Below are 17,295 nucleotides of genomic sequence, written 5' to 3'. Positions count from 1 at the left end.
GCTTCTCTATTTCTCCAGGGACATGCTGTTGGAGCAGCTTGTTTAATCAGCCAGGATGCAGTTGCCAGCCCCCAACTGCCACAGACTCTTCACAACATTCCACCACTTCCTACTGTCTGAGGTGCTCCAGCGTGGTGATCAGGTGACCTAATGGATACATTCCACTGTGGTCACTGTTTTCTTTGTTTTGCATTGATCAAACATACAACTATCTTCTATGAATCTATGAAGTATTATTCCTAATTGTCACAAAACCTTCTTATTCCAACATTCCATACTTTTCCCTTTTAAAAAGGATTCCCTGAATGACGATTCGTTTTCAACTACCACGAAACCTTCCAGTTCCAACTTTCTGCATGTGCAGTGCAGAGGAAAAGAAAATCCCTTTCTATATCAACACATTACTCCTGCAGCAGCCTCTTCTACTCCCCTATCTTGAGCAGATATGTGGCAGTGGTGTGATCTGAAATATTGTACATTTGTGGTTATCAAGCTTTTACACGGTCAGTGTCCAACTGTTGGATTGAATCTGTAAACCCTTTACAGAACTCAAGGACAAGCCGTGTTCAAACCAGGTGGTGTGTGTAATGTAATGGTGTACACCATCCCCCAGCCTCATGGTTGAACTCATAGGTATAGAGCAGTTTTATTTTGTGCTAAGCTAGAAGAGCTGATCATTTAAGTGGAGAGAGGCCTGTAATTCTGAAGCCCGCTCTTCAGGTTTATATATACACAGCAGAACCTCACTAATTTGTACTATGCTAATCTGATATATTACAATTCCCACACAGATCTCAGCTGTCTCCCTCATCTCTCAGCAAAGTTGTGGATAAGCCTCATATTACTATGGCTTCAAGATTTTTGAAAATAAAATACCACAGAACATTTATTATGATGCAAGCAATAGTATACTTACAATCATGGCTGTTTTCAGAGTAGCAGCCGTGTTAGTCTGTATCCACAAAAAGAAAAGGAGGACTTGTGGCACCTTAGAGACTAACAGATTTATTTGAGCATAAGCTTTCATGAGCTACAGCTCACTTTATCGGATGCATGCAGTGGAAAATACAGTGGGGAGATTTTATATACACAGAGAACATGAAACAATGGGTGTTACCATACACACTGTAACGAGAGTGATCAGGTAACGTGAGCTATTACCAGCAGGAGAGAAAAAAAACCTTTTGTAGTGATAATCAAGGTGGGCCATTTATTCTTTTACGTAGAGACTGTCCAGTTTGGCCAATGTGCATGACAGAGGGGCATTGCTGGCACATGATGGCATATATCACATTGGTAGATGTGCAGGTGAACGAGCCTCTGATAGTGTGGCTCATGTGATTAGGCCCCGTGATGGTGTATATGTGCACATCTCTGCAGACACCTGCACATCTGCCTCTACATTTTTTGGTGTGCATGTCTGCACACAGGTCTCTGAACTGGCACTGAGAGAGGGTTGAAGCAGTTAAGGGTGGGATTTGATGGGAGCCTCATGGGAGCTGTATTGGTTATAGGACTGGTGATGAAATGATGTTTGGTCAGGTAAAAGGAAGAAGCACTTCACCCTGGGTCAGTTTTTACTTTGGACCCCCCTATATCCTTCTGTTTTTAAATGTATGTCAAAAGTGCCAGTGCTTTGGAAGGTGCCCTTTGGTGTGGAATAAAATCAAAATAAATCAGATAAATGTGGGCCTGTCTGCACGTGTGTGCGCCGAGGATCCTAGGTGACAGACCTTGGGAGTCCTGTAATGAGGGGCTAGAGCCGGGAGGCTATGGGAAGAAGGGGAAAGTGAGTCACAGAAAAGGCAGGTAGAACTAAGGGGGAGGCAGGAAGCTCAGGCTAGGAGGGGTCACGGAGCCATGGTGAGGAGGAATAAATGGGACCCAGACTTGTAGGGGTCAGGGAGCTGGGGGGGGCACCAGGATGGCGCAGGCATGGGGGGGAGAGGACAAAGTGGGGTAGGCAGGGAGTCGGAGGGAGGAGGGGCAGGCGGGGAATCCTAGGGGGGGGCGGAGTGGGTGAGGCAGGAAGCGGAGTGGGACAAGCAGGGGACCGGGGGGGGGAGAGGGGGAGCGGAGTGGGGCAGGCGGGGAACGGGGGGGGAGCGGAGTGGGAGCAAGCAAGGAACCGGGGGGAGGGGAGCGGAGTGGGGCAGGGGAGGAGCGGGGAAGCGGAGCGGAACAAGCGGGGAGCTGGGTGGGGGGGAAGCGGAGCGGGGAAGTGGAGGAGCGGAACAAGCGGGGAGCCGGGGGGCGGGGAAGCGGAGAGGAACAAGCGGGGAGCCGGGGGGGAAGCGGAGTGGGGCAGGGGAGGAGCGGAACAAGCGGGGAGCCGGGGGGGGCGGGGAAGCGGAGGAGCGGAACAAGCGGGGCGCCGGGGGAGGAGCCGGGGCGGAGCGGGGAAGCGGAGCGGAACAGGCGGGGAGCCGGGGGCGCAGCGGGGGCGGAACAAGCGAGGAGCTGGGTGGGAGGGGGGGAAGCGGAGCGGAACAAGCGAGGGCAGAGCTGTGGGGCAGCTGGGGGGGGTTGTCTTCTAGGAAGAGAGGGCAAAGCAGGGGGTCCGCCGCACGCCTGGGGGGCGGGGCCTGGCGCGGGGGGCGGGGCGCTGGGAGCCGCGGGGGGGGGGGTGTATTGTTCCCGGCGCGGGGCATGCCGGGCTCGCCGCAGCCCGCAACATGGCGTCGTGCTGTCACCTGTGTGTGTGAGGAGGGGAGCAGGAGCTGGACGCTGCGCCCCGGGCACGGCCGCCGCTAGAGAGCCCCGCGACCCCCCCTCGCGGCCCCGCTTCCCCTCAGGGACCCCCGGCGCTCAGCTCCCTCCCGCCAGCGCGCCAGGGACCCCTCTCCCTCCCCACCTCCCCCCGCCATGCGGGGGTAGCGGGGCCCGCCTCGCTTCTGCCCCAGGGTCGCCCGGTGCCAGCCCCATGGGGTCCCCGGCGGCCGCCGCGGCTGCGGACTCGGCCCAGTGGCTCTCGGTGAAGGAGGAGACCATCTTCCTACACGACGGGCTGATCCGGGTCACCGACCTGGCCGAGCTGCCCAGCGAGATCGTCGGGGTGGCCGAGCCCGGGGACACCGAGCTGGAGGTGAGGCCCCCCCCTCCCCCACCACACACCCCTGCCGGGAGGGGGCTGCTCCATGGGGCAGGGCGGGGGCTGTTAGGGTGAGTGGGGCGGGGTGAGGATGGAGAGGAGAAGGCTGCCCAGGGAGGGCTTGGGGGGACTGGGCGAGGATGGTGGTGGTGGGAATCCAGGTGAGGAGGGTGGTGATAATGAGGGGCAAGGATGACACAGGGAGGGGGGAGGTTTGGGGAGGTTGGGATGGAGAATGGTGGATGCGAGGAGGTGATAGATGATTTTGGTGGGGGGGTACTAAATCCAGAGATCTAAGTGGTTCAGGGTATTGATCAGCCCCTAACTAATGGTGACGGGGATGGAGAGGGAATGTTGATGGAGGGTGAAGGATTGAATCAAAATCTCCTTGTTTGAAATGGGTAGGGTTAAAAAAAAATCTGTGTATTCTAGAACAGGCTTTGACGTATTGATTTTTATTTATGGTTTTATCTTGATTTTAATGGTTGTTTTTGTATGGTTAGTAATTAAATCTATTTGTCTTATTGCAAAGCATCTGGGATACTTGGTTATCTAGGTGCAGTATTTAGGCTGTGGTAATGATTATTATTAAAAAGCAAGAGGAACAGCTGGGTTCTTCATCACAGTTTCTGCCCCTCCCACAAATGTTGGTAGCTCTGGTGGAAGGCGAATTGTGCATCTGTGTGTATTTATGTATTATGTACAATAGGCATTTTTTTTTCCAGTAGTGTTTCCTGTGACTGTATGTAGATTGCATCTATTCGGTAGGCTGTATATTTTGCTGTATGTCTCTCTTCTTCTCCTCACTCTATCACCCCACCCTCTCTCCCAGGCAGTGTAGCTTGCAATGACACAGGGTCTTTGTCAGAGAAGCAGAGTGGTGTTATCTAAGTGGGGATGGTTCAGCAGCTTTATCTATGTATTGTGTTAGGTCAAAGGCATTTATTTAGGCCACAACCCCTTTATTGAGGGTTTGGCTGCGTTCCAAGGTGTTGCCAAGAACCCACAAGCCACAGCAGGTGCAAAAGCCTGCAGTCTTGACAAAATCACTGCTAGATTCTGGTGACAGGCAGCTAAATTTGCTGTTTATGAAAACTTCCTCCAGCATTATCTAAAAAAGGAAGGTTACTATTATTATTTATTATTATTTTGCTGAGTTTGACTCTTTCCTCTCTGTGAGATGTCATTGGGGGTGGGTCTTGCAGCATGGACTGGTTGTCATGAAATGGATATTGGCACAAGTCACCCACCATAAAAGGCTCTCCCTATTTGTGTGATATCTCCTGTTTGTTTATTTTTATATCTCTGTCTAAATGCCATGACTCCTCTCTTGTGATCTGAATCCACTTTGATTTTCAATGAAAATGTATTCAGAAATTGATTTAAACCTCAGTATATACTTGTGGAAGCAGTAGTGAGCAAATCATCTAATTACTGTACTAGAATGTCTCATGGGCATGCTTAGATCTCTAGTGTGCTTGTTCCCCCATACAGTATTCCTGTTTTTTCTTTGATACACTCTTATTTTTACGATTTTACAAACTAGACCAGAAACTTGCTCCAAAATGAAACGTGACATGGAGGGCCTTAGTATTGGAGCCTTATTTGTCTCTAAAACTTTAAATAACCTGCCCTAAAATTATTAGTGGGGGAGGAGTGGAGCAGAGCAGGAAATAAAGTTTAAGGCTATCCTGTCTTTATTACAGTTGTGTAAGGGGCTGTTAGCATGGTATGGGTGTGGTTTAAAACAACAACAACAACAACAAAAACCTTCTGAAATGGGAAAGCTAGAGTTTGAGTGCTATGTGTGCTTTCAGTATGAAACCTTAAAAATAGCAGTCTGTTATGATACCTTTGCTTGGTTGATTCGTAATCTTGAATTGCGGAGCATTGAGACGCCAATATTTTGTGACACTGAAAATAGTAGGTTTCAGAGTAGCAGCCATGTTAGTTTGTTTCCGCAAAAAGAAAAGGAGGACTTGTGGCACCTTAGAGACTAACAAATTTATTTGAGGATAAGCTTTCGTGAGCTACAGCTCACTTCATCGGATGCATGCAGTGGAAAATACAGTGGGGAGATTTATATACACAGAGAACATGAAACAATGGGTGTTACCATACACACTGTAACGAGAGTGATCAGGTAAGGTGAGCTATTACCAGCAGGAGAGGAAAAAAAACCTTTTGTTGTGATAATCAAGGTGGCCATTTCCAGCAGTTGACAAGAATGTCTGAGCAACGGGGGGGGGGGGGGGAGGGGGAGTGGGAATAAACATGGGGAAATAGTTTTACTTTGTGTAATGACCCATCCACTCCCAGTCTTTATTCAAGCCTAAGTTAATTGTATCCAGTTTGCAAATTAATTCCAATTCAGCAGTCTCTCGTTGGAGTCTGTTTTTGAAGTTTTTTTGTTGAAGAATTGTGACTTTTAGGTCTGTAATCGAGTGACCAGAGAGATTGAAGTGTTCTCCAACTGGTTTTTGAATGTTATAATTCTTGACGTCTGATTTGTGTCCATTTGTTCTTTTACGTAGAGACTGTCCAGTTTGGCCAATGTACATGACAGAGGGGCATTGCTGGCACATGATGGCATATATCACATTGGTAGATGTGCAGGTGAACGAGCCTCTGATCGTGTGGCTGATGTGATTAGGCCCTATGATGGTGTCCCCTGAATAGATATGTGGACACAGTTGGCAATGGGCTTTGTTGCAAGGATAGGTTCCTGGGTTAGTGGTTCTGTTGTGTGGTGTGTGGTTGCAGGTGAGTATTTGCTTCAGGTTGGGGGGCTGTCTGTAAGCAAGGACTGGCCTGTCTCCCAAGATCTGTGAGAGTGGTGGGTTGTCCTTCAGGATAGGTTGTAGATCCTTGATGATGCATTGGAGAGGTTTTAGTTGGGGACTGAAGGTGATGGCTAGTGGCATTCTGTTATTTTCTTTGTTGGGCCTGTCCTGTAGTAGGTAACTTCTGGGTACTCTTCTGGCTCTGTCAGTCTGTTTCTTCACTTCAGCAGGTGGGTATTGTAGTTGTAAGAAAGCTTGATAGAGATCTTGTAGGTGTTTGTCTCTGTCTGAGGGGTTGGAGCAAATGCGGTTGTATCGTAGAGCTTGGCTGTAGACAATGGATCGTGTTGTATGGTCTGGGTGAAAGCTGGAGGCATGTAGGTAGGCATAGCGGTCAGTAGGTTTCTGGTATAGGGAGGTGTTTATGTGACCATCACTTATTAGCACCGTAGTGTCCAGGAAGTGGATCTCTTGTGTGGACTGGTCCAGGCTGAGGTTGATGGTGGGATGGAAATCGTTGAAATCATGGTGGAATTCCTCAAGGGCTTCTTTTCCATGGGTCCAGATGATGAAGATGTCATCAATGTAGCGGAAGTAGAGTAGGGGCATTAGGGGACGAGAGCTGAGGAAGCGTTGTTCTAAGTCAGCCATAAAAATGTTGGCATACTGTGGGGCCATGCGGGTACCCATAGCAGTGCCACTGATTTGAAGGTATACATTGTCCCCCAACGAGAGACGGCTGAATTGGAATTAATTTGCAAACTGGATACAATTAACTTAGGCTTGAATAAAGACTGGGAGTGGATGGGTCATTACACAAGTAAAACTATTTCCCCATGTTTATACCCCCCTCTCCCCCCCCCCCCCCCACTGTTCCTCAGACGTTCTTGTCAACTGCTGGAAATGGCCCACCTTGATTATTACTACAAAAGATTTTTTTTCTCTCCTGCTGGTAATAGCTCACCTTACCTGATCACTCTTGTTACAGTGTGTATGGTAACACCCATTGTTTCATGCTCTCTGTGTATATAAATCTCCCCACTATATTTTCCACTGAATGCATCCGATGAAGTGAGCTGTAGCTCACGAAAGCTTGTGCTCAAATTTGTTAGTCTCTAAGGTGCCACAAGTCCTCCTTTTCTTTTTTTGAAAATAGTAGAAGACCTTAAAATGAAAAGATACCTCATTTTTAAAAATTGGATTAGTATAGTATGCAGACTTAAATGTTTCTGGCCTTGGGGTGTGCAGAATTTTGATCAGTTGAGATCTTAAGTGACTAGTAAAAATGTTCAGTATCTACCTACTATAAATTTTTGATACTTTGCATAAAACTTCTACTGTGCATTTTATACATAATTCTTATCCTTCCCTGGTAAACTGTACTGGATTTTTTCCAACAGTGAATATATTAAAATATTTCAATGCATGGCTATATATTCATCAAGTAGATTGAGCCATTGCTTTTCTGATTTGATGCATAATAAACAAATTTAAACTGTCCAAATACTCATCTGTTGTGAGATGTGATTGGGGTTAGGGAAGATATGTTGCTACTGCTTTGATTAATTAACTTTTATTTATACTTTTAAACTTGGCAAAGGGCACTCACCTCTGGATGGAAGCTTGTTTGGTATGTACTCTTTAAATCTAAAACAATTATATAAATGAATGGATATCCCTAATTCTAGGAATCTCTGCATTTACCTGGGAGAGAATAACATCCAAAGAAGTTACTTTGGTTTCTTCTGTATGTTTATTTGTAGTGCTTTAAAGTCTCATTCTCTTTTAAAACAAATGTAACAAGAACAAGAAAACGGTTGACATAACACTGATATTGTGACAAATTGATAATAAACAGGATATTTAAAGTTTAAACCTGACATTCCCACTCCTGTAAGATTGTTGGGTTTTTAAATGGAAAGTTATGAAACGTTTACACTCATGAGGAGAAAATACGTTCTTGCAGCAGTGGTGCTGGAGCTGGGGGTGCTGCTGTACCCCCTGAAAGTAGTAATAACAAATACCAAATACATGTTTTCCATCATCAGCACCCCTGCTATAAAAATTGTTCCAGCACTCCTGCCTTGCAGTATCCTTTAAAGATTAATTTCCAAATTTCAGTGTTTCAATAAATAAGCAGTCTTTTAAACTTGTATATCTGTGCACATGCAAAGTAAATATATGTACTATAAAAAGTCTAGGAGGACTTGTGGCACCTTAGAGACTAACAAATTTATTTGAGGATAAGCTTTCGTGAGCTACAGCTCACTTCATCGGATGCATTCAGTGGAAAACACAGTGGGGAGATTTATATACATAGAGAACATGAAACAATAGGTGTTACCATACACACTGTAGCCAGAGTGATCACTTAAGATGAGCTATTACTAGCAGGAGAGAAGGGGGGGGAACCTTTTGTAGTGATAATCAAGGTGGGCCATTTCCAGAAGTTGACAAGAACATCTGAGGAACAGTGGGGGCAGAGGGGGGATAAACATGGGGAAATAGTTTTACTTTGTGTAATGACCCATCCACTCCCAGTCTCTATTCAAGCCTAAGTTAATTGTATCCAGTTTGCAAATTAATTCCAATTCAGCAGTCTCTCATTGGAGTCTGTTTTTGAAGTTTTTTTTGTTGAAGTAGTACCACTTTTAGGTCTGTAATCGAGTGACCAGAGAGATTGAAGTGTTCTCCAACTGGTTTTTGAATGTTATATTTCTTGACGTCTGATTTGTGTCCATTTATTCTTTTACGTAGAGACTGTCCAGTTTGACCAATATACATGGCAGAGGGGCATTGCTGGCACATGATGGCATATATCACATTGGTAGATGTGCAGGTGAACGAGCCTCTGATAGTGTGGCTGATGTGATTAGGCCCTGTGATGGTGTCCCCTGAATAGATATGTGGACACAGTTGGCAACGGGCTTTGTTGCAAGGATAGGTTCCTGGGTTAGTGGTTCTGTTGTGTGGTGTGTGGTTGCAGGTGAGTATTTGCTTCAGGTTGGGGGGCTGTCTGTAAGCAAGGACTGGCCTGTCTCCCAAGATCTGTGAGAGTGGTGGGTTGTCCTTCAGGATAGGTTGTAGATCCTTGATGATGCGTTGGAGACTAATTTGTTAGTCCCTAAGGTGCCACAAGTACTCCTTTTCTTTTTGCGATACCTTAAGTGATCACTCTGGTTACAGTGTGTATGGGAACACCCATTGTTTCATGTTCTCTATGTATATAAATCTCCCCGCTGTATTTTCCACTGAATGCATCCGATGAAGTGAGCTGTAACTCACGAAAGCTTATGCTCAAATAAATTTGTTAGTCTCTAAGGTGCCACAAGTGCTCCTTTTCTTTTTGCGAATACAGACTACACGGCTGTTACTCTGAAACCTATAAAAAGTCTGTATTTTCAGTGAAAAATGAATCACAAAAAAAGTGAATGTAGTACTTGTAAAAGCTGCTGCAGTGATCCGTATTAACAATGAAGTCCTCTGCCAACAGAATATATACAACATTTAGCCATTGTACAAGCTTCCCCACTAATGTTCCTCAAACCTTATGTATTGGGATGAGAGTTTCAAGGTGTATTCAATCCTTGGCTTCTCTGAGACTAACAAGGGTGCCAGCAGTGGAAATTGTTAGTCTCAGTCAAAGCCCCAGTAAACAAGTGATGACATTACAATGTTTTTTCACATAGCCCATCAAATGGTAATACATTTTTGCTCTGTGCCAGGTAGGTTGTATTCAAATCAGTCAGTGACTTATGTGGAAGGCCATCAGTTCTGGAGTTAACAAGCTGGAGGTTCAGTTAATGTAAAATGGCACTTATTTTGAAACTTTTCCACTGGGGAAATAAGTGTGAGAAAAGTCCAGTTTCTTTCTTGTTAGTCATAGGATTAAGTAAAATATAAACGCCAGTGGTCTCACTGTCTTAATTCTTATACTTTAAACTTCACATATCTGCCTAAGAAAAACAGAAGTCATTGGGACACCCTCTCTTAATGGTCTTCAGGGTTAGCCTGGGAAAATCCGAAGGACCCTGTTCTTGGAGCTATAAATGCTGCTACACCTGTACGTGGCCACCTAGGCCATGTCTCTGTCCTCATCTGGTGAGGATCTAGTAACCTGTGGCCTTCTGTGATATGAATAGAGTCAGTGGGGTAGGTTGCTGGAATAGTGCTTTTCATAGACATTTATTTACCTGGGAGGGAGGGAGGGAGGGAGAGAGAGAGAGAGTAGTGATAGCAAGACTGCTGTTCAGATCATGTATGTTTTTGTTGCAGTAGCCATAGGTTGTAGTCAATGCTTGAATCATCCACATTGAGATCTGCAGTAGGTTGTTTTAGTTAATTTAGGTTTGACCCATCTGGGATTAACCACTTGTCATGGGTTTTAGCTCCCCGCAGGAGCCACAGCTGGATGTGCCTAGAAAGAATTACTATTCCTCAATAAAAAGGAAAGGAGTACTTGTGGCACCTTAGAGACTAACCAATTTATTTGAGCATGAGCTTTCGTGCTCATGCTCAAATAAATTGGTTAGTCTCTAAGGTGCCACAAGTACTCCTTTTCTTTTTGTGAATACAGACTAACACAGCTGTTACTGTGAATTCCTCAATAAGTGTGACTGTAGCCATATCTACTATTCAGACTTGAAAAACTTCCCAGATGCTTACTATTTGATGGATTAACCCTTGAGATTATAACGGAGCACCAGCTCTGCTATAGTTAAGGTTGACACACGTTGGTGTGCTCAAGGCCCCCCAGATTGCTTCATATCACAATCACAGTGCTGCCAACTTTCTCCAGCTAATCCCTCCACCATTCAATACAGCTACACTTAATACAGGGAACGCAGCTGACGGGCATGCAGATAATTCCTAATGATTGTCAGCTCCAGGAGGGCAAAATTAAGGTTTTATTGGTGTGTAGTGTAACTTTATATTTCCTAGTTTTCAGAAGTTTGAGTTTTGTTAAAAAGGATGTTCTGGAAGGACTCAAGATAGCATCAGGCAACCTTACTCTGCGTTAAGGAAGGTTTTTTTTCAGTGAATAGATACAGAAGACAAGGGTGGGATCCCCATTAGCAAGGGGCAGTACCATTTTGAGAAACTGAACACCTGAATTCCAGTGTTGGGATTTATAGCAGAATGCTGCTCCTGGAACTTTCTTGTGGTACTTCCTTTCACAATGTCTTCTGGCTTAGCTGGTGTGTTTATAAATTCTATCTCAATGGCTGCAGAAAGAGGGGTTGGTACTTTACTACTGTTTGGGCATTTACATCATGCTTATCACTGTAATATGAGTACCTTTTCTACTCCTACCATAGCCCCTGATTTTCAGATCCTCTTCCACTGTAAATACTCCAAAATCTATCTCTGCTGGTGCTCAGAGCTTTCCTAAGCAGCAGCGGTATGAAATTATCATGGTTCTCCAAATGTAGCTCTGCTGCCCAGAAAGATGACACTGGATCAGTTTACTACTTGGCTCACATTTGGAAGGTTATCTTTGTCACCATAAATGAAAGCTTAAATTCTATGTAAGTTGACAATACTCTCATTCACCAGGGCAAATTATCCACTTGCTTTGTGAATGGATTTTTCAGCCCGTTCATTGTTTGTTCTTTCTTATGAAAGTAATCCTGAAATCTTGGCCTGTCCCACCAACAGTCTGACTTGATCTATAGTGTGGATGATACTGTTAAATGTTTTATCACCAGTTACTTTATTCAGATTTCAGTCACATTTAAAAAAACAACAACTCTGAAAGGCTCTAGTCTAAATTATAGATCAGCAGCCTGAAGAACTTCATTTTAAATCATAATCTAGCTACCTCATATGGAAAATATTAGAGAACATATTTTTTGGAATTTATTCTGCAAACATCTATTACGAAGCATATTGCTTATCGCCAACTTCAGTGAGACTACTTTGTAGTGGGTGCAGGATGAGGGTCTGGATTCTCCCCCCCCCCACTTAGTAATTTGAATCCAAATATATAAATAATAAAAAGCCAAATCAGTATTTTCATATTAAAATAGATTAAAACCACCCACATAGATTTTTCTTTTATTAATATCTGTATGTATTTTAAATCTGTGCTGAGAGACAGTAGGATTGTTAACAAAGGAAGTGTAGGTAGAAAAATTAGATTACATTTTGATTGATATTTGTGTATTCTTTTTATATACTGTGAAGGATACTAAGGATGTTTTGAATATTAGATTGTATGTGTACATTTTAATTATTTTTTCTTATTTCTCCTATGGCATATTTCAAAGTGAGTGATTAAACTTCCAGTGCTTCCACAAGGGAAACATGGCTCATGCTTATAGCTGAGCAGTTAATCATGCTTCTATATACAGCATAATATGAATCAGAGATTTTGGAGGAGATATGATTAAAATTACTTGACATATTTTGAAAAACTAGAGCAATCCCCGAACTCTGATTATAAATTGAAAGTACATCCTGCTATGTATTGTGTTACAGTAGCTGAAAGACTTGTTAGGAGCAATGGAGTACAGCAAGAGTATTATGTTACAATTTTAAAATTGTAAGTGTTTTCAAAATTTGAAACATCAAATATTGCATATGTGTACATATGCATCAAATGTAATATCAGTATTACAGTAACATTTCCATATACAATACTATTGATCTAAGAAGAATGAAACATAGAAATTCTGTTAGTATTTGCAAGTAACAATGAACACAATCTTATAACCAAGAAATTCACTTGAGTAATGATTTTCAGAGAGTCCAGGCCAACATCAACAACCAGCAGACAAGCATGCAGTTCCCTAACCATCTGTGTGCTGTGCATCCCTGGTTCAGCACTCTGACCCCAGCAGCCTGCCTACAGCACAACAGCCCCGACCTGGTCTCTACCAGCCTTCCTTACCACTTGCAGTGTGATCCCTCAGTCCCAGATTTCCCCAGAACCATCTGTCCTGAAATGTCAAGCCTTCTCCTGGAACATTCACAGGAGTAATAAGGGGCATTGGTCCTTTAAAGAGACAAAAGTGCGGCAGCTTGTTTCTTTAACTGGAGTTAGTAATCACTGCAAGTCAAACACAGTAGTGGATTGATTTAGAATAAAAGTAAAACAAGTTTATTTAGTTGAAAAGAGAGATTTTAAGTGAATTCAAATATAAGGGATAAAGACACAATGGTTACAAGCCAATAAAAGTAAAATACACTTCCTAGTGTTGAAGACTTACCAAGCTACAGCCTTGGTTCAGCGTAGATTCCCTACCAATCTTTTTCTTTCTTGCTACATACCAGGGAGTCTCTTACCATCTGGCATAGGTGCTCTTAGGGTCACACCTCCCCCTTACCAAACTGCAGGAAGATTAGCCACTGGCTGACCCAGAGGCAGCAGGTCAGAACCATCTTTTCTTGGCAGGGCATCTGTCACTATATTTTATTTCCCCTTTATAGGGAAAATTCTGCTTTGTCTCCTTTGTTGGTTTACAGTCTCCTAGTAATAATATCAGTGTATCCATACTTTCACTACATTGTTGTTACAAACATTTCACGTGATAGTAATGACCAGTGTTGTTAGATTTCAAATTGGCATATTGCACGTCACCTTTTAAATAAATATCATGACACAGTGTGTTAGGTATAGTGAGTATGTCAGGCCTGACAAGAGTAGCTGACAGAGAGTAGTGAACCACCAGTGTGCCTCTGTGTCACAACCTCTTATTCAGTTGGTGTATTTCTTCCCATCTATGCTGAGAGCAGATTTTAAGAACATATCCTTTACATATTTTGCATATCTGAGATTGGCATATGCTTGGAGTAAATGGTTTACTGGGCTGATTCTATGATGTTCATGGGATTTATGGCTTACTGCTCTTGAAGGCTTTACTGTGATTCCTGTTGTGTCTCTTCAGAAATTGTATTAACCAGAATTGCTAGATCCTAGTACAGTGACACAATCCATCAGGCTGAGGATTGAGAGTTTGTACACAGTATAGCTTTTTGGAGCAGTTTAAATTTTGATATACTTTTGCTATGCATTTTACTTGCAAGAATGTCTTAAGCTAAGAAATGCTGGTATTTCTATCACAGAACAATTTGGAAACTTGGAATTCACTATTTTGTACTAGCTTTCTGCTTAAAGAATAAGTGACCACATAAGAAAGCAATTGTCCATATATGTTACATGTGCTGGGCAGGAGAAGTATGACCTTTTGGTTATGGGATGGGGCTGGAAGTCAAGAAGGTGGATTCTATTTTTGGCTCTGCTTCTGTGTGCTTCAGTTCCCTCATTTTGTAAAATGGGAGTAATACGTACTTAATCCAGAGGGTGTTGGTGAAGTGTATTGCAATCCCCAAGAAATTTTGCTATGTAAGTGCAAGGTTTTGGATCAGTGTGTGGTAAGAATTCTATTCTTAAACTGATTATGTGGAGAAATAAGTGAGTCCTATCTAGAAATTTCAAAAGCAGTGGCTATAATATTATAATTTAGTGCTTCTAGAGTTTTGCATCACTAGAGCACTTTGAAAACATGTCTTAATCAGTTCACAATACAGGATTTTTATTTATAAAGTTTGAGATTAATATATTTCAAATGTTAAAATTTTCATAGTATTACATTTAGAACCTCTCTTCTGGCTATATGAATAGATTCCTTTGTAGCAAGCTTCCCCCCACCCCCAACATACCACCTGTTTAATATACTCTTTGATATATTCGGGAACATAACTTTCTTTGCTATGGTTTTTATCATTTTCTGTAATCTCTTTTAAAGGCAAAGAAATTAACAAATTTAGTGATAAGGCACCTAAGAAGCAGTTAAGACTCCTTGTAGTAATTTGAATAGATAGGTATTCAACTACTTCTGCTGTCCTTCTTTTATCCTAGAAGTACTAATCAAAGCTTAAATGCCACTGTTCTTGAGAGATCTGGAATTCTTGCACACTTAAAATTGGTTTAATCTCCTCTTGATATAGGCATATAAATTCCACCAGCATCACTGAGAGAATCGAGCGAGTTGGTTTCAGCACAGACTGTAAAAATTTGGTAATGGTTTTTGTACTGCAGCAGAAATAATGTATCCGCTTATGGTTGTATGCGCACACAGTGTACTGCTGTCTGCAGAGTTATGAGGGTCCAGTCTTGCTACAGTTCACTTTCTTGGAATATAATCTTTTCTGTACAGAAGCCCGTGCAACATTTTGTAGGTCTGAGGAAAATGTACTGCATCATCTAAAACCAAATGTCAGGAAAGGAAAAACCACAAGACCAGACTCTGCAGAATGCATCAAGTTAGGGACCGGAATGTAGGAGGTCTGGCCTAGTGGTCAGAACAGGAGTTAGTTCTAGTGCAGTAGTTCTCAGAGTAGTCTGGTACATGTGTAACCACTTTCTGCCTAAGATGAAGAATCATTTAGAGTTATGGCAGACAAGTGTGACCATGTATTATATAAAACATCAAGGAGGAGCAAGATCCCAATCCTTGCACACAGAGGCAATAAAACTGTGTAACTGGTGCATAATACCACCAAATTGACATCTCAGTAGCATATCTACCAGGTCTGCAAAACACCATAGCAGACATGCTGAGCAGACATTTCTGCCAGCACCATGAATGGGAGCTGAGTGATCCTATCTCACAGAAGATTTTTTTTACCTGGGGCTGCCTGGAGATATAAACCTCTTTGCGACGCCATCTAATGGGAAATGCCGATGATTCTGCTCATGATGAGGTCAAGATCTCAATTCTTTAGGAGGCACCTTTTTCACTTCTTGGCCTCAAATTCTGCTATATGCCTATCCACCAACATTGTTGTTTCTCAAGGTCCTGAGCAAACTGAAGCAAGAGAAAGTGGTTATCGTCCTCGCAGCACTGGCAAGACTGAGGCAGGTGTGGTTCCCAGACCTGATTCACCTGACTCTGCGGCCACCTCTTCACTTCCCCTGACAGCAGATCTACTGACCCAAGAATTCGGCACAATAACTCATCTCAACCTCTCCTTGCTACATCTCAAGGCCTGGCTCCTTGATGTCTCTTGGGCATAGAAAGGGATTGTTCTTTCGAAGTACAAAATGTGCTGTTGATAGTAGGAAACTCTCCACAAGAGAGACTTACTTGCGGAAGTGGAATTGTTCCCATTCTTGAGACATCTAATGAGCGTTATCGCCTTGAAAGTCACACCTCAGTCATATACTTGAATATCTGTTGAATTTAAAAACCCTGGGCTTATCTCTTAGCTCCATCAAAGTTTACCTGGTCTGCTATTATAGCCTTCTACCTACCGGTTGACAAGTTATCAGTATTCACACACACCGCACAACTTCAGGTTTCATTAAGGCCTTTTCCCTCACATTAGAGAGCCAACTCCACCTTAGGACCTTTAATCTATTTCTCAGTGCATTGAGGAAGCCACACTTTGAGCCTATGAGAAGCTGTTCTCTCCTCCTTCTTCAAAAATGCATTCCTCGTAACCATCACTTCAGCCAGAAGGGTGTGGGAGTTGGGAGCACGTGTGGCAGATCCACCCCTACGTGATATTTTATTGGGACAAGGTGACTCAATGTCCCCACTCTTTCTTGTAGCCCAGTGTCTCTTCAGACTTCCATATCACCCAGGACAACTTTGTTAGAAATTGAATTAGATCCTTGACATCTGCTTGAGAGCTGAAAACACCTGACCCTTTTGTTTAACATCAGGATTCAGGATCCTCTGCCTGAAGTAAGCAATAGCCCCAGCATCCCCTACTGTCTGTACCAGATCTGGAAACACTATCACTTGGCATTCAGGAACGAGAAATTGATTTTAAAAGAGCCCTTTTAATGTTAACAATATGTCAAAGTATCTTTTATAGTAAATAGGGCAGTAGCTGATACTGGGACTGTTGCTCACTTAATCATAATTGTCTTTTTGATGCTGGTTTTGTTTTTTTTGTTTTTTGTTTTTGTCTTGCTGCTTATTTGTTAGATTTCAAAATGTGTCCAACTATACATTATGGAGCATATAGTTTATTTAACAAAGGCCACGATATTTACGCAGCAAGAGAGTCATTGTCGCCCCTAAAACAAGCAAATAACAGTACAGCTTGGCCACTAGGTATGCATGAGAGAGAGAGAGAGGGAGTGCAGAAGCTCTAAACATCTGTTAGTGGGTTTACCCTCTCTTATCCCATAGCCTTTCTTCTTAAGGCACTGACTTGGGGATATTAGAAGATCTAGATGAGCGTTCTAAGATTTTGACTCTGCACTTCATTATGGACTGTTCCATTTCATTATTCAGTCCCCCTACTTGTATAGGAACAGTTATAATTTGTGATTGGTCTGCTTTGGTTCTGTTTGCCACAGACGAGCTTTGTGAATTCATGCAAGTCACATTCTCTCGCTCTCTCTTTGTCTCTCATGCCCCTCTCAACCTTTATATTTCTTGCTTATTTTGACTGTGAGCTCTT

The 17,295-nt window shown here is 43.1% G+C and overlaps 1 protein-coding gene across 3 annotated transcripts in view; it reads left to right on the top strand.

Annotated features, from left to right (window-relative positions):
- Positions 1-2,908: 2,908 nt before the first annotated feature.
- The window catches only part of HECTD4 (HECT domain E3 ubiquitin protein ligase 4), a 125,692-nt gene continuing 111,305 nt past the window's right edge, over positions 2,909-17,295 (top strand). For all 3 annotated transcript variants that reach the window (XM_074972732.1, XM_074972731.1, XM_074972730.1), the window contains exon 1: positions 2,909-3,085. In XM_074972732.1, coding sequence (XP_074828833.1) covers positions 2,924-3,085 — 162 coding nt within the window. In that variant the 5' untranslated portion in view covers positions 2,909-2,923. The remainder of the gene's footprint in view (positions 3,086-17,295) is intronic.

The sequence above is a fragment of the Natator depressus genome, chromosome 15 (genome assembly GCF_965152275.1).
Source record: "Natator depressus isolate rNatDep1 chromosome 15, rNatDep2.hap1, whole genome shotgun sequence".
Taxonomy (NCBI): Eukaryota; Metazoa; Chordata; order Testudines; family Cheloniidae; genus Natator; species Natator depressus.
The sequence above is the reverse complement of the archived record's forward strand: the minus strand, read 5'-3'. Positions and strand labels throughout refer to the sequence as shown.